At 45.0% G+C, this 27,114-nt stretch overlaps 1 protein-coding gene and 1 long non-coding RNA gene across 4 annotated transcripts in view; one reads left to right on the forward strand and one right to left on the reverse strand.

Annotated features, from left to right (window-relative positions):
• Positions 1–6,419, reverse strand: part of LOC135178774 (uncharacterized) — a 61,306-nt gene extending 54,887 nt beyond the window's left edge. Inside the window, exon 1 of the long non-coding RNA XR_010303745.1 lies at positions 5,777–6,419. This is a non-coding gene — a long non-coding RNA (uncharacterized LOC135178774). The remainder of the gene's footprint in view (positions 1–5,776) is intronic.
• A 2,036-nt stretch (positions 6,420–8,455) lies between these two features.
• Positions 8,456–27,114, forward strand: part of PCDH10 (protocadherin 10) — a 36,197-nt gene continuing 17,538 nt past the window's right edge. For 2 of the 3 annotated variants that reach the window (XM_064149995.1, XM_064149997.1), the window contains exons 1-4: positions 8,456–12,187; positions 13,808–13,866; positions 14,439–14,545; positions 23,615–23,920. In XM_064149995.1, coding sequence (XP_064006065.1) covers positions 9,584–12,187; positions 13,808–13,866; positions 14,439–14,545; positions 23,615–23,920 — 3,076 coding nt within the window. In that variant the 5' untranslated portion in view covers positions 8,456–9,583. The remainder of the gene's footprint in view (positions 12,188–13,807; positions 13,867–14,438; positions 14,546–23,614; positions 23,921–27,114) is intronic. The other variant, XM_064149998.1, reaches the window with a different exon arrangement.

Genomic DNA, 27,114 nt, shown 5'->3' on the forward strand with positions numbered 1-27,114 from the left:
TAATCACCTCCAGAGCTCTTCTCATCATAGCCAAGTGCTTCCCGAGTATTCATCCTTTCATGTCAAAACACACTTGGCAATACTCTTACAGCCCTTCTTGAACCCAAATAGCTGGGGCATACATTACATATGGTTACACGCTGCAGCATATGGGATTCAACATATTTGACTATGCCAGCTTTCTTTTCCCTCCTCATTCACTGTATTCTGTAACAGAAGCTGAAGTCCTGCAAGGACAAACCAGCTCAAATTCGACATCAGCACACTGACCCAACACCTCAAGATTTCTTGGAAAAGATCTTGCCCCAGAAAAAAAAGATCTGGTACTATCGGGGCTGCTCATTCCAAGGAGCAGACTGCAGGACTGATAGTCAGCAGGCAGATCACCACCAGGTACGGGCTCATGAAAAGCAACACCCTAAGTAACTTTGAAAACAAACATTTCTTCGCTTCGACTACAGAATCTGCACACTTTAATAACTTCTTCAGTTTTGCTGAGTGGGGCATATCGTCCCCGTCCCCCATTGCTGCAGAAGCCTGCTGACCAGAGCAGCCTTGGAGTTACGTGAGAGAGAGGCTGCTGCCCGGGCGCAGCCTCCAGAGATGCCGAGCGTGGCACCCGGCTCTGTTCAGAGACACAGGCCTTCGGTTTGATTTCTCAATTGAAAAACTGTAATTGTAGCAATGCCGGGCCCCAACTTGCATAATGAATAGAGTGAGGACCATTGAGATCTATAGACTACTGCTACTTTACTTAATTAAGTAACAGCTAGTTGTGAGCTTTGCCATATGCATATGTAAAGCCTGCTGATAAAAGGGAAAAGGGAACTCTTAACAGCTTTCTGTTGTTAGGATGCAGGAGCTTAGGAAGCTGCTGAAAAGTCTGGTAGGATATTTAGCTTTGAGACTATAGTCTGATTGATTTTGCTCTTAAATTTAAATTCCTTTTAATTTTTTTTTCTCTCTTACCATTTGTTTTGCCGCACTTAAACTTTCCTAATAATTTCTCCACGCTTTAGTATTTGTGATCTCCTTTTTCTGCTATTCTGTGAGTTGCTCTAGATGTAGCCCTTTGTTTTTTTCTACTTCTTCCTGCTTCCCTACCAACAGTGGGAGTAGTAAGTGTATGGATGATAAGTGTGCACATGCTTCACATCTATATCCAGGTCTAGAAAGGAGCCTGCAGAATCCTGGAAATAATTATTCTGAGAAAAATGGTGCTTGCCCTCCACAGCAATTGCATGGAGCATATGAATTTGCACCACTTCTGTCATGAAGCCCAGCCTCTAAGCAGGAGTTGTGAGAGGAGATGGCTAGTAGAGATTTTTCAAGTACCAACTCACAAATTCCTGCAAGCGTGTAAGATGAGCTTTTCAAGGACTTAGCACTTTGGTCTATCTTCCTGAGAACGGCAAAAAGCATTTTGGAGACCTCCATCTTCTAAAGTCAGTCTTCCAAAATATTACAATAATTTTAAGAATTGACAAAACAATTAAACAATTGCTTTTCCTTAATTATTGCTTCAAGCATTACTGATTTCCACCTGGAACCTCTGTTTGAGGTAGGCAACACTATGGAAAGGTTGACACTAGCCAGCTGCAGTTTAAGGAGAAAAAGCAGGCATGTAAGTATAGGGTCTTACAATGTGAAGGTGCAAACAGTAAAATACAGCCTTAACTATTGGTAGTGCAAGTAGTATCACCTAGAACAGGAATAAAAAGTATAGATATGTGCTCTCTTCCTAAGTGACTACATAATTATAACATTGTTTTTCCCATTTTTCTCCTTTCACTTCCTAGTCAGTGCTATTGTTATCTGCTGCGTAGTTGGTGTGATGACTCAGATGATAGAATTGTGCTGGAGATTATATATACATGGAACACCAAGGCCAAAGAATGCAAATTCTTCTGGGCAAACAACCCAGGTGGGGGGACATGGGAAGGGTGGGTTGTATTTATTCTGCCAAGCACCACATGCACAATGTTACAAGGATAAAAATAAAAGTTTTATATTTTTAAGTACTGCTTTCCAGCTGAACCTCAAAACAAGCTATGCTTTAGTTCAAAGCTTGAACTTGCTGTTCAAAAGAAAATCAACAGAGTAATTTTCTTTATCACAAGTAACTGCATCTCCCTATGACAGTCTCAAACAACTGGAGTTTTCCACTGCAGTTTTGTCCTTATTTGCTCTAGTAATCATTCAAGCTTAACAGTATTTCTTAAATTCAGATACAAGTCAACTGTATTCCAATGAAATTCAAAGCAATGGGTGTAGTTCACTAAGCCATCTAAGCCATATCATAACAAAATAAAACAAAAAACCCAAACAAACAAAACCAAACAAAACCACCACACAAAAAAAAAAATTAAAAAAAAGCAAAACAAAACCAACAAACCCCCCAAAACCAAACCAGAAAAGACTGGCTTCATGGTAATATTTTGCTTCTCAGCTGATGCAATACCAGGCTTCCATCTATGGAATAAACTATTTTTCTGAAGATTCTAGTTAGATGGTAAGTAATTTGCCTTGTTGAAAACTACTTTGGCAAGAAGTATCTTCTATGAGGTAAGTTAGACACATAACGTCATCTCTTGTCTTCAAGGAACATGTATTTTTGATTGACCACCTTCTGTAAAGTCATTGTCATTGATTTATAAGGTATCTGCAGCATTAAAATAAGTGTTAACTTCAAAGTCATTACATTTGCCACTAATTAATAGGCTAAAAATAATAGGACATGAACCAAGATGATAGGAATTGGGCCAAATGTATATTGGTTAGTGTAAAGCCAAGCATACAGAAATTATTGAGTGTTTTGAAGTGACCAGGACCTTTACTGGGCTGATATGGACCATGTAGAAAGGCCTGGTGGCTAAAAAACATTGAAGCTTAACTGTGGAAGAAATGCAGACCTGAATCAGCCAAAAACACAAGCCGTTGCAACTCCTTTTTGTTATTGCTTGTTTAAATTCTCTTTTTTTTTTTTTTTGTAATAAACATTATGGTAGACTCTAAAAGCCAGAGGTGGGATAATAGCAATGGGCTGCACCAAGATGCTGTTTACCACAGAACAGTTTCTTGCTGCTTGTACGAAAATTTGAGGGCAAGGAAAAAGGAGGCTGAAGCTGGCCTTAAGAAACCCCTGAAGCACGCACACATTGCAATTTGTTCCTGGATTGTGGTGCATCCACCGCAATTCTTACCGACTACCAGCACCTTCTAGAGAGGCTCCATCACATCTGCAGTACAGAGCATGTAATAAAGCAGTATTTTATCTTCATTCATTAAAACAGCTGTCTAAGGTCATAAATACGAGTTGTTTTTATCACCAGGAGTCCTCCCCTAAGCATGATGATGATGATTAACATCGTATCTGCAGTTCTGCTTACATTTGCAACCTCGCGGCAGATGCTGGGCTCCGCTGCTGTTTAAAAGCCATCACAAAACGTCTTGATCACTGGTGACCTCTGCAAGAACTTCGGTGGCTGCTACATCGATCTGACCCAAGGAGTGCTCCCCAGGCAAACACGAAGGCAGGCTTTTTCTATTGATTAGCCAAATGGTCTAGCCTTTTTGTTTTGTCTCCTAGTTGGCAATTAAGAGAGAAATCCATTGAGGGACTGGTGGCAGTGAACCTTTCCCTCTGACACAAATAACCTTAATCAGGCCTCGTAGTTAATTTCTGATATTGTTCTGTATCGACCTCTGTCTGAAACAGGATTTTCATCCTATGGCCCTATCAGTAAAACACACACATCTTCCTGTTAGCAAAGCAGGCTTTTTCTAATGGTGACATCTTTTACTTCTTATTTACAACACTAATCACATCGTGGATTCCAGTAATCTTTTCTGCATTAAGAGCTGTTATTAATTGTCTCAAAGGAGAACCTGGATGGGTTTTGTTGGGGTGCTTGTTTTGTTTCTTTTTTTTTTTTACCCTTTCTCTCATTCTCTCTCTCTTTGGGTTTCTGTGGGAGTTTTTTTTGTCATTGTTGTTGTTTGTTTTGGGGAATTTTTGGATTTTGCTTGGTTTGGTTTTTTTTTAAATCTACCTAATGAAAATTAAACCAGGTAATGACAACCTTGGAGACTGTGGGAGAGAGGGGAAAAGGAGTAAAGTTCAATTCTCAATGTGTTTTTAATACCCAGACAGAAAAGAGGCCACAGTGTTTCTCAGCCTAAAACTAAGACTGATGTCTAAAACAGATCTAAAAGATCATTTTGATGACTCAGCTAAACAATGGGGATCACCTTTCTACACCCAAAGCTGTGATTGTCCAGGTTAGGAAAGTGATTGTTTAATCCAAACCACGTTTTTTGGGCATTTCCTTGTCATGTTAACTCCTTCTGTGTCTAAACAATGGAAATGCTACACTTGGGTAATATGAAATTAAGCATTTCCTAACCTCTTCCCCAGTAATAACTGATTTCACTCCCCAAATGGATGCATTAATCCTTTGCCTCCATCTTCCTCATCTGTTTTATAGTCTTTCATGAGAGGTCAGGATTTCTTTGTCCTTCTTAATGTCAAGTGATATTTTAGACTATGAACCACTGAAATACTTGGGGACGTTCATAGCTTATGTCATAATGACTTCACTGCTACTCTGTGATAAAGGACAAAAGAACTTGGTTGTGGGAGTGGGGGAAGCCATGGGGCACCAATGCAGGCTGAGCCTGAGGCTAAGTGCCCTTCCTGACTGACAGTTTTTGCCATCATACACATACAATCGTTTTTTCATGTTATTCACTCTCCCAGCACGTGTATGTGAGTTAAATGCAAAAAAATTTGAGACAATCCTTGAGATTTGGGAAATGAAGATGCTAGGGAAATTCTGGTCACCAGGAGTATTACTTATCACATGCTTCCTTTGCTAGAAGATGTCCCTTGTACTTGGGGTGCCAGAGACGTGAGGATTTTGGCAGGGAGGAACGATTTGAGTTACACAGGTGCTATCCCCCTCAACATGGTGGATTTACAAACCTGATGTCATCTATTTACATTTCTAACTGGCAGCATGGAGCGAGATACACCGATACAAAAGATTAGTCTTCATTTGGTGAAATAACTGCCAAATTAAATGATGACAGATGGAAAAACTAAACAGCACGGCGTCAGGGGTCTGATGATAGCCCTCTGCGTTAGCAAGAGGGTAAATACTAAAACCTCAGCTGGTGCCTGCAGAAGATACACGTCCAGTTTATAGACAGCCCTCAGAGTTTTTCTTTAATCGATACCCCCTATCGAAGAGAGCAGCGTATGGCATTAGAGCTAAAGCAGTGTTATTAGAAAATGATATACTGCACATTAGGATTTATAATTCATGTCGCCTTCATTTGCTCAGACCGTCGTGGAAATCCATAAATCATTTTCTCGTTCATGTATTGCCTAAGTGCAATTTGTCATTTCGCATTAGCAGGGCTGCCTGGGCTCAGCGGCGCTTTGAATTCCCTGCCCGGGGTTTCACACCCCACCGGGCCCGCCGCCCAAATAGGGACCTGGGTGCGCTTTCGGCGGCGGGCAGTGGAGCAGCGCGGGTGATCGCACCGCCGGGCTGCAGCCGTCCCAGGGCTGCGGCCGTCCCGGGGGTGCGCCTATACACCTATGGGCGTATGTGTATGTATATGCATATTCCCGCGTAGTTTCCCCTCGAACCAGGCAGTCTTCATGGGAGCGCTGTGGGGGTGTCGCGCTTGGGGAGGACCCCGACGCCGCCTCACCGTTACGGCGGGGACGCGCCGCACCGGCAGCCCGGACCCCCGCCTCCCCCCTTACCTCCGGCCCACGGGAGCGGGTTTGGTCACGGCCCCCGAGCGGGCAGGACCCACTCCGTTTCCGAGGTCGCCCGGGTTTCGCCAGTAGCACCACGGCTGCCCGCTTTCCTCGAAGGCAAGAGATTTGGCCGTTTGCGTGGCTCCGGCGGCGGGAAGGTTTAAGAGACGGGCTGCCCCGGGTCACGTTTAAATCGCTGGAAGCGGCCGCTGCTCTAACGGCGAGTTAACGCACTGGCCCCGGGCACCGAAGTGGCACACGAAGGGCACCAATTCTGGCATCTGTGTTTGAAATTGGCAGCCCGCGGGAAGATGAGCGGTCGCGAAGGAACCAGGGCGAGCTCCTATCCGCATCCAACAGGCAGCAGCAGCAGCAGCAGCAGCCGGGGGTTTTCTGACGGAATCCACTTTATTGGCAAACACCCACCGCGATCGACCCGCCGGCGCTGCTCATGTCTGCTGCAGGCGCTGGGAGGTGGGGGGCGCCAGGAAAGCTAGGATGTTATCTGGGGTCGCATTTCCCTGCCTGCCGTGCTGCCCGCTCCCCCACACCGGTCCCTGCTTTCCTGCTTCTCCTGCTCCGCGGCAGGCAACACCGAGTGCCTCTGGACTGGGCTTGAAAGCCGCCGCCGCCCAGCTGTATGCGGACGTAAACGCGGTAACAGAAGGGCTGCGTTCGCCGCACTCGGCCCATAGCCTGGGGCGAAAGGGTGTGGACTTTGTGTGGGCTAAAGGCGGTAGGAGAAGGGCCTGAGGGGCCGAGAGCGCGAAGCCAAAGCCCCGCTCTACCCCTGGGAACGGAGGCGGTGCCGCCGCCGAGCCGCAGTGCGCCGCTGCCGCCGCTGGGGGGTGCCCACCGCCCGTGTTTGCGGCCGCTGGCGGGGGGCGGGGCGGAGGCTGCTGATCGCTCCCGGGTAGTGTCGTGGAGGACGCACCGGTGCTTGCGCCAGTCACGGGCACGGAGTGGCCCTGCCGCGGTGGACGCTGAGTTCGCCGCCCCGCGAGCGTCGCCGCCGGCTACCCGAAGCGCAGCGCAGCGCGGCTTTGTCCCCCGGGGGAGCCCTGGGGTGATACGTTCATCGATCCGCGAGCAGTCGCTCCGCTGCAGGCCGCGCTGTAACCCGCTTGACACGGGTCGGGGGCCTTTTGACAAACTAACGCCCAGGGACCGAGGCCCCCTCCGGCGTGACGCCGAGATCGCTTTGACAGCGGCGGCGTGCGCTTGGCTGTGCCCTCGCCGCCTCTCATCGCTCCTGTTGGTCCCGGGAGCCCCTCCCCGGGGAGAGCAAGGGCAGAGGTGGGGGGCAGGAGCGCACAGCGCGGAGGTGGCTCTGATACATACTGAAGTTCGGTAATGTGTGGCGTTTCTGCAACGGGAAACGCGTCTGAGCGAGCATATAGTTCATTGAGATGTGTGGAAAGGAACCGGTGCCTACCGACGGATCAAAGATGGGGTCAGAGCATACCTGCGCTGTGCTGCTTGTTAGAAACAATACTTTGGATTATTTTTTTTTTCGCTTAGTTTTTTCATTGTGTAAAGTTACGGACATGGACAGCAGGGGACACCGACACAGCTCCGGTTCGAGCTACGACCACCCGTCTCGAAATCCACCCCTCATCCCTTTCAGTGCTAGGGGAGCTTCCCGGCGAAACGCATTGATCAAAAAAAACGTGTTAGTCGAGCACTTGCCGTGCTATAAACACTATTGGTAGAACTGACTTTATTTAGCACAGAGCTGTCTTCTCGCTGTCTGAAGGAAGGAAAATTGTTCTGTTGCTGTGTGAGGCAGAGAGGTACGCGGCGAGGGTTACTAAAATCTGCGACAAGTTGCCAGACCAAGTCTCGGTGGCGGCAGCGAACGCCGGCTGCAGCCTCCGAGCCTCCAACTCCGTTACCGGCCCTGGCAGCGTGGAAAGCCGGCTACAGCGAGAACCGACACCGGTATGGGCGCGATTGTCCTGAAAATAAACAAATCGGTGGTTCTGAGCCTCTGTCGATTCTTCCTGCTAGTCCCCTACCCCAGTGATGCCCTTCCGCCACCCCAAGCAGCCAGTGACATGAATGTATGCCCGGTTTCCCTCTTCCCTCCTACTCGGCAGTCTGTTACATTAGTGGAAATTCCAAAGTGTAAATCGGGAAAAAAAACAAACGCAGGCTCATACTTTAAATTGGCTGGAGCTGGAAACACTGTACTAATGTACGACGGAAAGTTGCACTTTCTCCGAAGTAATTAAGGCACTCCATGAAGGGCTGTGGGGGGTATAACAATCACAACTTTCCCCTTGTTTATGCTTTTTCTAAAACACGTCATTGCACCCAGCCTAGGGTAGGAAAGTTCGTAGCTGGTGGAAACTCCCTCTCCAAGGAGCGGGTTGTTTACGGTTACCCGTGTGTGCGCGTTGATGACGAGCGGTGATCACCCGGCCCAGAGACTGCGGCGGGGGAGCAGCCGCTCCCGTGGGGAAATCGGGTGGGCAGGCCGGCGGGCGAGCAGGCATTCCCTAGCAGCGCCCCGGGAGCTGCAGGGTTAGCCTTGCTCTGCCTGCGTGGATGAGCTGCCTCCCTGCCTGCTTTCCCTGCCCGCCTTGCCCGCTTTCCCTGCCCGCTTTCCCTGCGTGCTCGCCCGCTCTCCCATGTGTGACGTAGCCTACTTGACGTGCGCCACGGCCAATGGGGTGCCGCCCCCGGGGGCGTTGCTGCCGACTGATTGGTTGGCAGGAGCCGAGCGCTGCGCAAAAACAGAAAAGCCGAGCGCTGCTGGCTCAGAAACTGCCGGCAGAGATCAGAAGAGCTGGGGCTGGGACCGGGAGCGGAGCCGGGACGGGAGGCGAACGGCGACAGCGGCGGCAGCAGAAGCAGCAGCAGCAGCAAGCACAGACAGACAGACACAGAAAGAGGGGCTAGACGCAAAAGCAGCGAGAGGGAAAAAAAACCTGATCAGCACATCCATAAAAAGCAGAGTGATGATGATGAACATAATAATAGCAATAAAAGAAGAAAATGAGAGACTATTAACAGAAGAGAGAAAAATCTAAAATATATAATAAAAAAAAAGGAAACCCCAGAGAAATCAGGGAAAGTTTTGCGTGGCAAAGCTATTCTCTGCCTTTTTCATATATATATGAAATCTTTTTGCGGGTTGCAATTTTTTTTTTAATTACGCGGGTTTTTGCCTTTTTCTTGCATCTAAAGAGGGCATGTCCACCGGCTTTTCCAGCGGCATCTACCCCTCCAGCTCCCACCAGGAAGACAAACCGAGGACAATCTTGAAATACAAAAATTTCCTCCTTGGGATTTGCTGCTGCTGCTGTCTCCGCCGCCACTGCTGCTGCTGCCGCGGTGCAGTGCCAAGACTCTCGGAATAAATAAAAGCGGGCTACTGTGTATCTCTAGATACATCCAGCTAATAGCTATTATTAGTTGGCCATTTATTTCGAAGATCACAGATGAAGTGGGGACGCCTGTCTTTTTCATTTGGTCAGCGTGTGAAACAATAATACTCGTAGCAAAAAGGAGTGAGATGGGGGAGAAAAAATCTTGAACATGAATCAGAAGAAATAATACCTAGCACCCCCCCTAAATCAACCTCTCCCCCTCCCCTTTTCTTTCCCCCTCCCCCGATCCCTCTCTCCACACGCTCGCAGGCGCGGACACACAGGCACACACACACACACACACACACACATAGAGTCACGCACAGGCACACACACTACTGTGTGTTTTCGAAGGAGGAGGTGGTGGTGGTGGTAGTATTTGGAAGAGGAGGAAGAGGTAGTGCTGGGGAGGGGGGATCTCTTTCCCCATTTGGAGATGATTGTGCTATTCCTCTTTGCCTTGCTCTGGATGGTGGAGGGGGCCCTTTGCCAGCTCCATTACACGGTGCAGGAAGAGCAGGAGCATGGCACGTTCGTGGGGAATATCGCCGAGGACCTGGGCTTGGACATTACAAAACTTTCGGCTCGCCGCTTCCAGACGGCGCCTAACTCCCGCAGCCCTTACCTGGAGCTCAACCTGGAAACCGGGGTCCTCTACGTGAATGAGAAGATTGACCGGGAGCAGATCTGCAAGCAGAACCCCTCCTGCCTGCTGCACCTGGAGGTCTTTCTGGAAAACCCGCTCGAGCTGTTCCGGGTGGAGATCGAGGTGCTGGACATCAATGACAACCCCCCCTCCTTCCCAGAGCCCGACCTGACGGTGGAAATCTCAGAGAGCGCGACGCCGGGCACCCGCTTCCCCCTGGAGAGTGCCTTCGACCCCGACGTGGGCACCAATTCGCTGCGCACCTACGAAATCACCCCCAACAGCTACTTCTCCCTCGACGTGCAAACGCAGGGGGACGGCAACCGCTTCGCCGAGCTGGTGCTGGACAAACCCCTGGACCGGGAGCAGCAAGCTGTGCACCGCTATGTGCTGACCGCGGTGGACGGCGGGCAGCCCCAGCAGCGCACCGGCACCGCCCTGCTCACCATCAGGGTGCTAGACTCCAACGACAACGTCCCTGCCTTCGAGCAGCCCGTCTACACCGTGTCGCTGCCGGAGAACTCGCCGCCGGGCACCCTGGTGCTGCAGCTCAACGCTACCGACCCCGACGAGGGCCAAAACGGCGAGGTGATCTACTCCTTCAGCAGCCACATCTCGGCCCGCGCCCGGGAGCTCTTCGGCATCGCGCCGCGCACCGGGCGGCTGGAGGTGAACGGCGAGCTGGACTACGAGGAGAGCAGCGTGTACCAGGTGTACGTGCAAGCCAAGGACCTGGGGCCAAACGCCGTGCCTGCGCATTGCAAGGTGCTGGTGCGGGTGCTGGACGCCAACGACAACGCGCCTGAGATCAGCTTCTCAACCGTCAAGGAGGCGGTGAGCGAAGCGGCGGCGCCAGGCACCGTGGTGGCCCTATTCAGCGTCTCGGACCGCGACTCGGAGGAGAACGGGCAGGTGCAATGCGAGCTGCTGCAGGGCGACGCGCCCTTTCGCCTCAAGAGTTCCTTCAAGAACTACTACACCATCGTCACCGAGGGGCCTCTGGACCGCGAGCAGCCGGGCGGCGACGCCTACACCCTCACTGTGGTGGCCCGGGACCGCGGCGAGCCGCCGCTGAGCACTAGCAAGTCCATCCAGGTGCGGGTGAGCGACGTGAACGACAACGCGCCGCGCTTCAGCCAGCCCGTCTACCAGGTCTACGTGAGCGAGAACAACGTGCCGGGCGCCTACATCTACGCCGTCAGCGCCACCGACCGGGACCAGGGCGCCAACGCCCAGCTCGCCTACTCCATCCTGGAGAGCCAGATCCAGGGCATGTCCGTCTTCACCTACGTCTCCATCAACTCTGAGAACGGTTTCCTCTACGCACTCCGCTCCTTCGACTACGAACAGCTCAAGGAGTTCAGCTTCCAGGTGGAGGCCCGCGACGCCGGCGAGGAGCCGCAGCCGCTGGCCGGCAACGCCACCGTCAACATCATCGTGGTGGACCAGAACGACAACGCCCCCGCCATCGTCAGCCCCCTGCCCGGCCGAAACGGCACCCCGGCGCGGGAGGCGCTGCCTCGTGGCGCCGAGCCGGGCTACCTAGTGAGCCGGGTGGCGGCGGTGGACGCCGACGACGGGGAGAATGCGCGCCTCACCTACAGCATCGTGCGGGGCAACGAAGCCAGCCTCTTTCGCATGGACTGGCGCACCGGGGAGCTGCGGACGGCGCGCAGGGTGCCGGCCAAGCGTGATCCCCAACGCCCCTACGAGCTGGTCATCGAGGTGCGCGACCACGGGCAGCCGCCGCTGTCCTCCACCGCAGCCATCCAGGTGGTGCTGGTGGACGGCGCGGCTGAGCGGCCCGGAGGCGGGGGCGGCCTGGGCGCGGGGGCAGGCGTGGGGGGCGGCGGGGCCGGCGGCGGCTCCGGTGAGCACCGTCCCAGCCGCTCCGGTGGGGACAACTCACTCGACCTCACCCTCATCCTTATCATCGCCCTGGGCTCTGTCTCCTTCATCTTCCTACTGGCCATGATTGTCCTGGCCGTGCGCTGCCAGAAGGAGAAGAAGCTCAACATCTACACCTGCCTGGCCAGCGACTGCTGCCTAGGCTGCTGCTGCTGCTGCCCCTGCTGCAGTCGCCAGGCGCGGGCCCGCAAGAAGAAGCTCAGTAAGTCGGACATCATGCTGGTGCAGAGCTCCAACGTGCCCAGCAACCCGGCTCAGGTGCCGGTGGAGGAGTCGGGCAGCTTCGGCTCCCACCACCACAACCAGAACTACTGCTACCAGGTCTGCCTCACCCCCGAGTCCGCCAAGACCGACTTGATGTTCCTCAAGCCGTGTAGCCCCTCCCGCAGCACCGACGCCGAGCACAACCCATGCGGGGCCATTGTCACCGGCTACGCCGACCAGCAGCCCGACATCATCTCCAACGGCAGCATTTTGTCCAGCGAGGTAAGGCCCAGGCGCCTGCCACCCCCCACCAGCCCCTCCCGCCTCCAGGTACGCTCTCGGGACCCTTGGGGGTTCTTGGGGACCGCTGTGGGCCGACCATGTCCCCCGCTACACTCTGGGGCGATCCACAGCCCCGCGTCGCTTTCCCGAAGCTCTCCCCCTCCTTTCCCAAGGTGGAGAGTACTTTGCTTCTTCCTCCTGCCCTCTTTTCCCTTTAATTCCTCCGCCTCTCTCCTCGTTGGCCTCTAACGTTCAGGAGGATTCAACTGCAAGCGAGGGAGAGCTGAATGCGGGACAGTCCCCTCGCCCGCCTCCCAAATCTCTCGGCCCCCGGGCTCAGCAGCTCCTGCAGCCAAGCCTCTAAAGAAAGTCCCATCCTCCGCCCCCAGCGCCTGCGAACGAAACTGGCTCTGTCCAGGCAGCGCCGGGCGGCAGAGCCCCTTCCAAGCTGCTAGCTGCTACAGGATCTCTTGGGGGTTGGGGCTAGGGGAAAGGGATACTGCTTTTCATGGGGTAGCTGCAGCCAGCAATGAAACTGATATGAGGAGTAATCGCCGGGTTTTCTGAAACAGCATTTTAAAACTACTTTTTTTTTTTCCTTCCTGAAATCTCTGCATGTGCAAGTAAGGCTTTGGGGGAACCCCCCTCTGGGACTGTGACAATCTCTACAGTTAGCAGGAACTTTAATTAATTTGTGAATTAGGGTTTATTAATTGACTTTTCTTTACTCTATCTGAACAGCTCTTTATAACTCAAAGCTGAGTTCACAAAGGAAAGCATCAACAGTTTCTGTGAAATTACATGCAGACACTTAATGTCCCCTCCTGTTAAATATGCTGTCTGTATTGTGTTATCTGGCATGTAGAGGATCTTTATCAAAGCATATGCCGTGCCATGACACCCCTCTGTTAATCACTTTCTGCTGGGTTAGCTCATACATGCTCTCAGTCCCTCTCTGCCTGTGCGCTAATGAAAACAACACATTCTTCCTTAAACATGGACACCGAAGCCTTACACAGGCCAGTCTGGCAAAGGTTTGAATGGTATTTTCTAAAGCATTAAGCTCTGCAGTAAAACGTCTAAGATTAACTTTTCTTCAAAATGCCTATAAAACTGTCTTCTATTTTCTTTTTAAGGACTCGAGGGTATCTCAGTGTATTTTCTTCCTTAGGGTGCAGTAACTGTACTGTCTTACCCTATTTTTATACTCTGGCATTAAAAACAGGCTGAAGACTACATTACAATAAGTTTGGTGGAGGATCTTTTTTTTGGTTTGTGTTTTTTTTTTCTCAGACTTTAGTAGTACATAACTCCAGAAATAGTTCTTCTGAGTTGTGTGCGAGTCCTTGTGAGGCTTGACAGTGTGTTTTGTTAGAAAATGTGTCAGAATCTCATCTCCAAAAAAGCAGGGAAAAATTCTCCCATGCCTTCCCATCTGTGAAAGTAAGAGCTGAGTTTTTTTTTCTCCTTGCATACTTAGAAACAGATTGGGTAGGCCTACTTGAAACTAAACATGACCATTTATAGTGAATTCGGTGAGATGCTTTGGGATGTTTTCTGATGGTGCTTGCAGAAACAATGAGTGTTAAAATATTTCCCAATGTTTTCTTTTTTTCTTAGACAAAACATCAGCGTGCTGAGCTCAGTTATCTAGTTGACAGACCCCGACGAGTAAACAGGTATGATCTGAGGCCTCACTTCCCCAATGCATGCTTTAGTAAGTCTAAGTGGGGTGCAGAAATGTGTTTACTGCACATGAGGTCCTAGTAAAGCAATATGAAATGGAACGTATGTGGATGTATTGAATAAAATGCTGTTAACTAAGTGAGGTTGAGTTAGGGCTTCTCTGAACTGGTTTCAAAACCAACTGAAAGGAGATCAAAATCTGATTTTGTGTTGGTCTAAGACATGCTTTAAATACTTATAAATGATTCTGTAGGGTCTTCCAGAAAACATTTGGCTCTCTGAGTTAAAATTGAGCTATACAGCTCAAGTCAATGCTACTAAATTATTTATACCAATTGCATGAAAAACCAGTCAGGGACAGTAAATGCTTACTGTCCATTTCAGCTAGACTGCCAGGGTCTGGAAAGGCCACTTTAGTTTATGGTGGACAGAGCAGCTCTGCAGAGCAGTGCAGCAGGCAGCAGTGGGTGAATGCAGCACCGTGTTTGGCCATGTGATGGCAGAAGAATGTTTTATGAATTCCACTTTCATGTTTATTCTAATGTAAAGATGTTTCTGTGTCTAGTTCTGCATTCCAGGAAGCAGACATAGTAAGCTCTAAGGACAGTGGTCATGGAGACAGTGAGCAAGGAGACAGTGATCATGATGCCACTAATCGAGGTCAATCCTCTGGTAAGTCTGATAAGAGAATGGAAATAGTAGGTCTTTAAGTAGGCAGACTAGAAAGAGCAGTTACTTAGAGGAATATAATACAAGAGTGGTGTAAGTAATGTGAGCATACTGCAGGAGAGGCTGGGTATAAGTCAGCTTGCTACTGCAGTTACCTGGGCAAGGAGACATTTTTCAAGCCTTTTCATTCATAGGGCAGTTAATTTTGTTGATTTGGCTGGGGGTGGCATCTTATTCTGTGTCATTTGCCGTAGCAGAACCTCTTTGCACATTAAACCACAGTTATTGGTACATTTTTATAGTGCCTTTTTTTTTCTTTTTTTTCAAGACTTGATTTGCAGAATCTCTAAGCATTAAGCAATTTTGTTTAGTAGGCACTTTAGCTGGCATGGCAGTGTGAAGTGCAGTGGGAGTTCTCAAGGGAAAGAATGAACCCAGTGATTGAATGACAGCTAGGCTGTGAGGATTTTTGCTGGGGATCAGTGGAGACACATTGGGTGCTCTGAATGTGTAATACCTTAGTGGTTTTGGAGCATTGTTTCTTCATTCAGATTGAGGCACCATGCACTATAAGTGATCCTCATGTTAATAAGGTTAAGGTAGTCTTAAGTGCATTTCTTTCAGTCCTGACAAAGCAAAGAAATGGTTTAAAATACTATGATTTGAATCACCTAGAAAATGTACACATTGCAGTGTTATTCCCATGCGTGCAGCTTACTGCCTTTGCTCTCATACTGGCAGTTTTCTTCTGAAAGGGACATTTGTTTGGAGCCTATGCATTAGAATTCATTCTCACCCTCAGACTGCATTTTAGCCACAAATGCTTGTGCTTTCTTCCCTGCCAGTCCTCAAAGGTCTGGCATGTCTTGATTCAATGCAGTGATTTCTTTCTCCTTGCTTCCTCTGTGCTCTATCATGTCTAAGATTTTGCTACAAGTGTGTCATACAAAATACTGCCCAACTCAGTCTCCAGTCATACATTTTTTCCCCCTTGACCCCTGTCTTAGAAGATACCAAGGCAAGGGACTCTACTGTCAGAGCAGTGCTGCCTCACCCGCCTGCTCTCTTAACAGCCTCTATTTTCTTGCTGCTATAGTCACTGTGCCCTTAAACGATGGGAAACCCAGGCACCAGGGGAAGAGGAGGCTGCTACAGGGCCCCTTTATATTGCTGCAAGTCATTAATATGCAGACCTAATGAGACTTGAGAAGAGCCAAGAGTCTCCGGAGCTCCCTGCTTCTTGCAGGGCTTCATGCTAAGTGAACAGAGTGTCTATTTTGTGTCTGGGAACCTGACAACAAACCAGGTCTTGCCAGAAGTTTACATCTGAACACAGAGCTTCTTTCATTTTTGGCCTATATATGGCGTATGATTTATTGTTGTTTTAAAAAGCCATGTATTTAGCCTCCCCCCACCCTTTCTTTCACACTGTTTCTGATGCAGCAATCAGTGCTACTGAGTTATAAAAAGCTCCCTCTCCTCCTGCCCTCCCTGCATTCTTTCTTATTTTTTTTCCTTTTACGCATTTTACTGCAGCAGTCATCTCAATGAACATTTCAATCAGCTTAGTCCCTCAACATAATGAACCATAATAACCAAACAGGAGAGAAAAGAATAAACATCTGCAGAAGGGACTGGATTTGACTGATGGTGGGAATATAATCATATAGTTGCACATCAACTGAAAGCTATTTTGTTTTAGATGCATTCAGTGCTGTTATTGTTGTGCCTCTGCTCTTTATTCTCTCTCTCCATTTTAAAAGTAGTTTGTCTCAGATAGGAACACTAGAACTACTGTCAAAGTTGGCATCAGTCCTTATCTGGTTAAATTCTTCATTTTCCTAATTTCTGTTTGATCAAACTAGGGGGAAAAGAATCTATACCTTCAAAATAATTACTAATCTTTAAACAATCTTATGTGCTTTATGAACTTCTGTGTCTTCAATGGTGATTACTTACGAAGTAATGATAGCTGGCAATTAGGTTCAGTCTCCTCACAAAAGTGTGAAGTCAAACCTCAAAAACACAGAACTTCCAAATCAGTATATCAGTGTTGTGAGTTGAGAATAATTTGCATGCACAAGTTTTTAAATGCCAGTTCCAAATAGGTATTTAAATACAAATCTCAGTTGAAACTGCTTTAATCTTATACATACATACATATATGTACATACATATATATAAGCACATATATATATATATATATACATACATACCTACGTACGTATGATTATGTATGTATTACATACATAATCACTGAAACACAGAAGGGACCACCAGACATCATTGAGTCCGACCTCCCTGCCAAGGCAGCATCATGCAGGGTAGCTCACACAGGAATGCATCCAGGAAGGTTTTGAAAGTCTCCAGAGAAGGAGACTTCCACAACCTCTCTGGGCACCCTGCTCCAGGGCTCTGTCACCCTCACTGTAAAGAAGTTTCTCCTCATGTTGAGGAGAAACTTCTATTGTATACTCTGTAAGTTTTGGGATCAATATTACTGTTGTGATACAATGAATATGGCCCTTGACCTCACTGATGACAAGATATTTTGTTAGAAAAAATTCACTCTTTTTCTTAGGTTTTGGTGATTAATTTTATGAGAGAAAAGAAAAAAATATCTTGAATAGTTAGAATACCTGAGGGAATATTTTTCCTTTTTATAGAACATTCCTGCGATGTATGATTGATTTCTAAATTACTGAAGGAAAACACACTGGTTGATAACATAGAAGTCATGGGCTGGTTTTTTTTCAGGATGCTACTTGATACTGTGCAGCATTCTATTTGTTTCCAAAAATACTGAGTAGGTCATTCAAATAAAACTCACTCCCTACTAGTTGCAGTCATCAGCATGTTCTGCTGCAAAGCGTCTTTACAGTTCTGTACATGAGTTCTGTTGCTCTTACCAGTCCTGTAGCACACAAGTAGCTGTGTGCCACGGTCTAGTGGATTGGATAGGGCTGGGTGATAGGTTGGACTGGATGATCTTGGAGATCTTTTCCAACCTGGCTGATTCTATGATTCTATGATTTTGTGGTAGGCCATTGCTAGCTAAGCTAACTGTCAAAAGTCAGTTAGTGAGAAGCAGAACATGCAAGAGGGAAGTCTATCACATTGGCATAGATTTATTCTGTACAATTACTTAGTCAAAATTCTGAACTAAGCTGCTCTGTGTATCATAAAATGTTCTATTATGTTCTGAAATAAGATTTGAGATCAACTTTTCACAAAATACATTTTATCAATAATGATTTAATCATGTCTTTAAGGCAACAGATTCGTTTTGTTTCCATTAAAGTGCCACCTGAATGCCTCATAATTATCCACATTCTTATCTACCTCAACATCCATTGAGCGTAAATGTAGCAATCTACATTTAGGGGGAATGGCAGGTAGCAGGATACATCAGCCTAATTTGTGTGGCTTGTAGTCCTTTCATTGACTAGGGTAGGATTCAGGGCTTTTTGGAAAACAACTTTCCAAAGGTGAGAAAGCACAGGAAGTTTTCAGCAAACTGAAGATGAGCTTCTGAGCCCCCACACGTGTCTTTTAGTCACTCATGCTCCTCTTTGTCTGAAAATTGTTGAGACAAAAGCTGCTCTTTGTCGTCAAACAAATGCAGCTAATCCAACACCACTGCCTATTATTAACACACTATTTCAATCATGAACTGTAGGAGTAATCTCCGGGCTTGAAGTTAGTCTATTTCCCATGGTTGATTAAATTCTTGGCCTCCCTTGTGAAACTGACAACTTGGATGCCAATTAATACCCTCTGTGTGTGTGTATGTTTAAATTTTATGATTAGACACCTGTCCTGAAAGATTTGGACTTGTGCCATCAACCTGTTTCATGTGGTTGCTCACTAGCTACTCAGCTTTCTCAAGCTGAACATGCAGAGTTCTTCATTACCTTTGCTTCACCTTTCTTTACGAAATTGGCATGTTCTCTCAGAGGCATTTCAGGAAAGAATATCCAAGAGGTGAAGCTAAGTAAATGTACTGTTGTGTCTATACTGTAAAATGCATCAGCTTTTCAGTTAATCTTCTCTCTGCAGTACTAGACAGTGTGCTTTGGTGACCAACTGAGACCTGAAATTGGGCTTCCACTAGCAGACATTATGAAGAGCATAGATAGGAGTCTAATACAAAGCCACAGGGTGAAATATTGCCTCAGTCTGGAGAAGAGGAGGCTTATGAGAGGTCACCTTCTTGTGGCCTTTCAGTATCTGAAGGGGGCCTACGAAAAAGCTGGGGAGGGACTTTTCAGGATATCAGGGAGTGACAGGACTAGGGGGAATGGAGCAAAGCTGGAATATAGATAGGTCCAGGCTGGATGTGAGGAGGAAGTTCTTCAGCATGAGTGGTGAGAGCCTGGAATGTCTTGCCCGGGGAGGTTGAGGCCCCATCCTTCCAGGTGTTTAAGGCCAGGCTGGATGAGGCTCCAGCCAGCCTGATCCAGGGTAGGGTGTCCCTGCCCATGGCAGGGGGATTGGAACTAGATAATCCTTGTGGTCCCTTCCAACCCTGACTGATTCCATGATTCTACTCCTTTTGGGTACAGATTAGGTAAACCACAAGAGGGTTGGTATGCATTATTTCAGAAAAGCTATGAGATTTCAGTTCTCATAAGGAGAACTTGAGAAACCAGACAAATTTAAGTGATAAAAAGCCAGAAAAAAGTAGCACTGCTTCTGAGCCTATGCAGAGTGACAGCTAAGTCTTGTTTTGAAGATGACTTGGGCTAAGAGTCTATCTTGGATAGAGACTAAATATGAAAATGGCTTAGAACAGTGCTTTGACTTAAGCTCAGGGTGTTTTTTTGTCCTTTTTTCCTCTTTCCTTGGCCTGCTTGCTTAATAACGTTCACATCTCAATGGTCCAGATAGCGCTTTGAAGCTGAGATTTGGAAGAGTTGAATACTGAAGATGTTTGAGTCTTTATTCATGTTCTCATGCAGATGAAGTCAGTTTTATCCAAAGCAGCAGACCAGTTACTTAGCAAGAAAGCATGATAATAACTCCTTTTCATAAAGTCCAGTTGTTCAGTAGATAAAGTCTTCTACAAAGGACGTTAACATCATTATCCTTATTTACCGACACAAAGCATGAATCATAGAGAACTGAATAATTTGCTCAAGGATAATCTAAGCAAATGGATAGTTGTTCTGCTAGGGGAGGTCTGAAAAGGAGTCCTTGTTCCTTATGTCACACCTATCTCACGTCTAACTAGCATTTTGTAAGAAAAACTTCCATAGACAAAACAGAAAATGATATTTAATTCCAACTAAAAGCCAAAGTTATGAAAAAACGACACCCTGGGAGTGTGTGTGAGGGATCCCTGTAATAACAAAACTGCAAAAATACTTTGTCAACATTTAACTTGTATTTTTACTTTTTATTACTGCATTTACTCTGTAATAGTGATCAGCCTGTTCACTCATTGCTCTACAGGCTCGATATATGGCTCTTCTGCCTTAATTAAATTAAGAAAAAATACATTATTTAAAAATGGTTTAAGGCCTGATTCTTGCTTTGATCTCAACTGTCTTTCAAACCAATTAAAATTCATGCACAGAGAAAATTTTGTTTTCTCCTGTTGAAATACAAAAAGGAAGCAAATTTGGGATGTGCTGCAGAAATGCAACACCAAGGATCTGATGCAAAGCACCTGAGTTCAGGCACTTCAGATGAAGACAACCAGCCTTAATGTTCAACTTCTTTCCTAGTTTTTTGTTTCCTTTGAAGGAGTTTGGGCTTGTTCTCCTTACAAATCTGCAAATTGAGGTTTTGTGAGAGCTCATATTGCCCACTGGCCTGTCTGGTAATAAGACATGAATGAAAAAAAGGAATGAACCTGGAGGGGTGGCCCTTGCCAGGAACTTTCATGTGCATTCTGTGTTTGGTGTAGTGAAATGCTTGTAATTTCTCAGCATTTCAGTGTTCTCTACTATCATTTGTATCCACAAAGGACATTTGAAATTCATAATTCAGAGTCACCTTTAAAATCTCAGTTTATCTGCATACAAAGTCTATTGTGATAATAGCAAAATGAAAAACAGAAAGCATTTTTCTTTAATGTAGATTTGCAATTATGATGGATAGTTTAGTTCTGAAGGTTCATATATATATATATATATATAATCAGATTTATGAGGGAGATGAGATGGAAGTGTTAAACTGCTGAACATTTCTTTTTGCTGTAAATCAAGAACATGATTCTTGGTGTACGAAGAAGTTCTGTACTGAATGTTATACTTTGCTTGCCATCGTATTTCCTTCTTGGAGAAGAGCAAATAGCTTTTCCTTTCCTTGTTTTTACTGTTGTTCAGTTAGAAACAGATAATTCTGTACCATGAACCACAGGAAAAGAGGTGGAAGAAAATTAGACAGCATTAATACCACATTATATAGTAAATATACATAGCTGCCCAGAGATTTCAAAATCAGGCAGCTACTTTGAATTTATTTTCTGCACCCACTTAAATCCTGGGGAATGTTATGACTGATTCAAGTTGGAACAATACTCAGCCCAAGCCTCTCTGAACAGTTTGTTCCCATTCTAAATAAGCATTTACATTCTAGCTGTGTGTTCCAGCAATACATATTAAAATTTCGATGTATATGTATATAAAATTACTTTCTTTTCCAAGTTCTCCTCTTCAAAGGAGGGAAAGTTTTTTACACAAACTTATATTTGAAATCCCCTACATTCATTACTCTGTTTATTCAAAATCCTGATTTATAGTGGCTGTAGCATCTCTTTTATAATAAGCTGTTATATAATACTATTCAGTGTACTGCAGCAGACAAGCAGTATTCAAAAGGGAACTAGTATCTGGATAGAGACATTTTGCAGTTCAGCAGCTGATGTGAAAACAAAATAGTAAAATGGGAGGAAAATAAAAACCCACAAAGGGGAAAAATAATCTATCTTTGAAAATACATATCTTAAACCTAATATTATTTTAATATCTCCCTCCACACTGACTGAATAATACATTTTAATATTTTTAAGTTTTTCTTTCCCTTGCTGCCTTTCAGGAAATATTGAATGAATATGGTCACTGGTACACTGTTGGCAAAATGCAATTGTAATCATTTTCCTCTTAAAAGTGAGGTTATTTGTTGTTTACATGTAACTTTGATGGGAAGTCTGAAAATGGAAATAACCATTTGGTGCTGTCACTTAAATCTTCTGAATGGCAAGTAGTTGGATTCATAAAAAACATCTTTTTCTCGCATAAGAGAGACATTTTGACACGTGAGATACACAGACAGAAGGTTTTATAGACATCATTATATATTAATTTCTTTCTGGGAAGCCTGTATCTAAATCTTTCTTTGCAGTCTTTGATAGCTACTCCCACTGCAGAATTAAGAACTACACAATTTATGTGCCTTGCCTGATGATCTTCATCTGATTCCTTAATCATATCTGCAGTTCACGTTTGCGTTCTTCAACAGTTCACTGATCAGTAATTTATTTTCTCACTTCTGCCTGCCAATTATCAGTGCAAAGTTCTAATCGAAACTGGACATAGCATTGTATATTACTCAATTTAAAATTAAAAACTCATTATAAAGTGAGACTAATCTGAGATGAAAAGCTCTTTTTCTTAATATTTTTTTCTGAGTGACTGCTTTTAGTATTCAAGCACTTGTTGATAGCTCAGAAAGATGCTGGCTGAAGAGGCTGGGGTTTGTAGTGTGCAACACTGCATAAATACTACTAATGTAAGTCAAATTATGGTTCAAAACAGTGGTAGGATTCTTAATACTAATCCTCACATTGGAGATCAATTTAATCCAGTCCTTTGCAATGTTGGCTGGTGAATGAGCTGCATTACATGAATCTTCTTATAGCTGCTCAATTTTTTTCCCCATTTCTCTTGCAAGTAGTGTCATTTTCTTTTTTTTTTGTAATTCTAATGCAGTGCTTGTAAGTGCAATGTTTGTAACAGATTTAGTTCAGTTTTGACATGCCCCTTTATAAATACAAGGAAAAGATATTTCTTTCCTGTGCAATGTTGAACATAGACTTGGAGACGCCGGTATTTATTTTGCTGGGTGACAATGATTTCATACACCATTCCTCTCAAAACAAGTCTAATCCAACAACTTAGTGACTCACAGGCAGCAGCTATTCCTTTGGAAGGCTGCTCTGAAGGTAGTCAATAGCAGCATAGCTTGTCATTTGCAATCATAATAGCATTAAAGGATTTGTAAGCAAACAGTTCAGTGTTGGCAGGGACAAGTGTTTACTTACATAAGGGAAGCATTAACAGTTTTGTCAGTAGTATCCACAGCCATGTCACACTGGACCACGGCTACCTTTGTACTCCTAATTACTGTGATTTACTATAGGATTCTGTTTTAGGTTCCTTGGATGACTTGTTGATAGTAAAGACTGCTGCAGTAGCGATAAAAGCTCTCTCTGAGAGAATGATGTAATAATTGATTAAAGAAGCCATCCTGATCACTTGAAAGCTGGAGTCCTACTTTGTAACATCTACTTCTAATATCAGTAGGCTCTCTCTGTGTACTGATGTATGCACAAGCACAGGCAGTTCCTTTATTGGACTCATTAATATTTCATTTTCATGAATGAGATCTGTGATTCCTCAATCAGGGCATTCCATGTCTTTGGTCAGAGATACATTTATGCAGAAACATTTGCTTCATGTTCTTAAACAAGTATTTTCAAGTGGTGAACCACAGACATCAACTTACAAGTGGAGTTGAACCTTATTCAAACCAGTTCTGCATAATGAGGTCTGCAAGTGAGTTTTGTGAGTTAGAACCACCAATACTTGTCTTCTTGTGACATGTTTGTGTGTGTGACATTCTAACATTTAGTTATGCTTACTAAGTGGTGCCTTTGACTATCTGAAGACTGGACAATCAAGATTTTCTCTCTTTTTTTTTTGTCACTGATGAAAATAGTGGAAGAAGTTCTTAGTACATTTCTCTTTCCACTTCCTTTTCTTCTCAGCATAATCCTTGTCTGCCAGCAGCTGTTCGTGATGCTGAAGCTTATATCTCTAGTCTAATTTTCTTTCATGCTTGCAGGCATGGATCTCTTCTCCAATTGCACAGAGGAATGTAAAGCACTGGGCCACTCAGATCGGTGCTGGATGCCTTCCTTTGTACCATCTGATGGACGCCAGGCTGCAGATTACCGCAGCAATCTGCATGTACCTGGCATGGACTCCGTTCCAGACACTGAAGTGTTTGAAACACCAGAAGCCCAGCCGGGGGCAGAAAGGTCCTTCTCCACCTTCGGCAAAGAGAAGGCCCTTCACAACACTCTGGAGAGGAAGGAGTTGGATGGACTGCTGTCTAATACACGAGCGCCTTACAAACCACCATATTTGAGTAAGTACTATTCCAAAAGCTGTATGAACACCTTCCCTTTGAGGGAATAAATATTAGCTCTTTCTGCTATTCAGAGTAGGAATGACACAGACACAGCTTCAGGAGCAGTGAGGAAAAATGGCTTCTCTTGGATTCAGGCACTGCTGAAGAAGGCATTGTTCAATGCTTTAAAACCAGACAAAACCATGATTGTTTTTAGTGTGTTATGGATGGTCAGGCACCGAAGTGTCAGCTGCTATTAGTGTGGGAGTTGCTCAGTTTCGTTTTCTGACGATGGATTCTTTTCCAAGCTTTCTTGGATAGATGGTTTAAACATTGACATGTCCAGACTTACAGTTTTTAAGACTAAAATTAACTCGAGAGAGCTATCCTAGGAGCCTCTTTTTATCATTGAGTGGTATCTTCTGAGAAAACAGTAAGTGTATTATTTTGAAGTTACATAGTTAACGTTTAGGGTTCCAGAGGAAGAAGACAAAAACCTTTTTACCTGCATTCTCATCATCTTTCAGCCTACATAGTTCTGACTTTTGTCAGTGCTCCTCTGCACCTCCTGTCTTGTTCCAAACTCTTGCCTTTCTGTAGTCACCTTTCAACTATGGTTGGGTGGTATCAAAGAGTGTGATAGATTTCAAAAAGACTTTTATGATTCCTTTTGGAGTCTGGGCCAGATGTAGAACTCTTGAGTAATACTTTGATCTAATATGTCTTTCTGTTTAGCAGCCTTCTGTATTTTATTAGAGACTGTAATCTCCTTGACTTCAAGAGTTTATGATGTTTATCTCATCCAAATAAATGAAAGGCATCGACATTGCAATACTCACCCTTTTTCAAACAACAAAAGTCTTTCAGGACAGCAGATCTGGGGTTTTAAAAAAAAATCTCACAGAATGGCATTAATCTATTTATTTTTGTAGAGCATTTAGTTGTTCTGAGAGGTTGTACACTGGCAGTCCTTGCACATGAAGATCTTTGCTGCAGATCATTCTTGGCACAGACAGCTCTCTTCTCCCTCCTTAGTTAGCTGTCCAGGTATTTCAGTCCTTCAAGAGAGGTCTTTTTGTTACTTCACTCTTTGGATTTGCTTCCCTGAGAGCTCCTGACTTTGGATACCATACATGAAAGCTATTCCTAAAAATTCTGTCCTGAGACAATCATCTTATTTCGTGTTGGCTAAACTGTCAGATGTCAGTCTAAAGGCCCATGTGAAATCTAACTTAGCTGTGACCTAATGACTCATGACACTGTCTTTCCCTATGTGGCTTTCTATCATTCCCCTCTAATAAACATTCCTGAGTACTAAACTGTAATGTGGCAGTACCAATTTAATTTCTATCACTTCAGTTAAAAAAAATGACTTTCATAGTGCTGATGGTCTAGTCACCAGAGAGCTCCTATGCAGTATGTGCATTATGATGATGATTATGTCTGGTGACACCACAAGGGTCATTTTGTTCTGTTTCTTTCTAGGCCTGGGAGTTGTAATGCAAATAACAATGAAATATTTATTTTGTTGATAGTTCAGGGAGTTTAAATTGTGTTCATTTAACAGAGGTAGTGCTGTTGAACAATGTGTTTACATCTAGACACTGGTCTGAATTTTATTTTTCTGGTGTAAAGACATTAAAAAATTGAGGTAAAATGTCAGAATTAAACAATATAAATGAGTGGTATTAGGTCATCCACACCTGAGAATCCAGATTTGGTTTTGCTTTGGTTCTTTGAACCTCAAAACTGAATCTGTAACAAAACAAGTGTAGTAGTACTCTGTTTTGTTTGGTTTTTTTTCTCTTAGATAATATTTTCTTTCTTATAATGATGTAGCAAATAACAGGAGCAAATAAAAGAAAGTGAGCACAATAGTCACAGCAGTGAGGAAATAATTCATTATTAATAATGCATTCAGTAAATAGGGCAAGAGGAAGTTGATTCAGGAAGGAACTTTAGTTGAGCCACTGGGTAATTGCAATTGTAATAAAATTAAATTCAACTTCCTAACAAAGAAAATCATCTCAAAATCAGTTTGTCAGTAGAAGAATTTTAACAGAAGTTGTTAAAATGTATTTAACAAAGCCCTTGTATTCAGCCAAAACACTGTATAAAAAAGTGGTGGTATGTATGAAAACAGCCACTGGAAAAATCAGTAGCAAAGAGGAAAGTGTATTGCAGAATAGCAACACTATTTGAACTACAAAGGTGTCTTAAAACAAAAAGATTCCTAAGCAAAATGATCAGAAAGTTCTAGAAGGTTTAGGATACTGATTAGTGGACATAAGTAGAACTTCTTGCAGCAGACAGCCAAAAGCATGCAAATAAATTTAGATAAGCTTTAAGATGTCAAATGTAGTAAACTAGGAGAGAATTGGTGGGTCTCTTGAGTTAGTGAGGACAAGGGCATCACAGAGATTTTAAACTGCTGCTTTGTATTTGTATTTACTAAAGGAGGGACAGGGGAAGTCGGGCATAGTTAGGCTGGCACTCATCCTGGAAAAGCATTTCAGATAAATATACAAGACTGAGCCATGGAAGAGGATATTGTTGAAAAATTGACTAAGGCAAATAGGAAGTTATTTTAGTTTTCAGTTTCTAACGAAATCTGGTAACTAAAGAATGTCAGAGGATAGCTTTATTCTTAAAATGGTGCTAGAAAATCTTGTAAATTAGGGACCAGTGAGACACCCTGGTATAGGACATAAAATTGTCACACAGGGGTTTCAGTAACAAGGTAGCTGGCATCTGTCCAGGAAAGCTGTGCAGAAAGATTGTTGATCTGTTAGAATTTTGATAGACTTGGTGAGAATTAATCAATATAGTGTATTTGAACTGTCAAGAAAACCCCTTAAGATAGCATCTGTGTGGCAGAAGAAGCTACTAAAGTAAGCAAGTGTTGTCATAGGGCAAAGCATTACCAGACTTTCTGTGGCTAATGGAAACAAATCATGCAGACAAGTGGAACATTTTAGCAGAAATAAAGTTCCCCAGGTGTCTGTGTGGAGATCCATAGAGTTAAAAAATCAATTATCTGCAAATAGAAGTGAGAAAAAAGGGGATAGAGTTTGCAGATGACATAAAATGTCTTAGGTCAGTCTAGTCTCTCACAGACTACGTCTGCATTTCTGCGGTCCAGAAAACCCAGTCTTCTTCTGACCTAGCTTGCTCTGGAACTGAAAGCTGCAGAGCAGTGTCAGCACGGTGGG

Source organism: Pogoniulus pusillus, chromosome 10 (genome assembly GCF_015220805.1).
Source record: "Pogoniulus pusillus isolate bPogPus1 chromosome 10, bPogPus1.pri, whole genome shotgun sequence".
NCBI classification, from domain to species: domain Eukaryota; kingdom Metazoa; phylum Chordata; class Aves; order Piciformes; family Lybiidae; genus Pogoniulus; species Pogoniulus pusillus.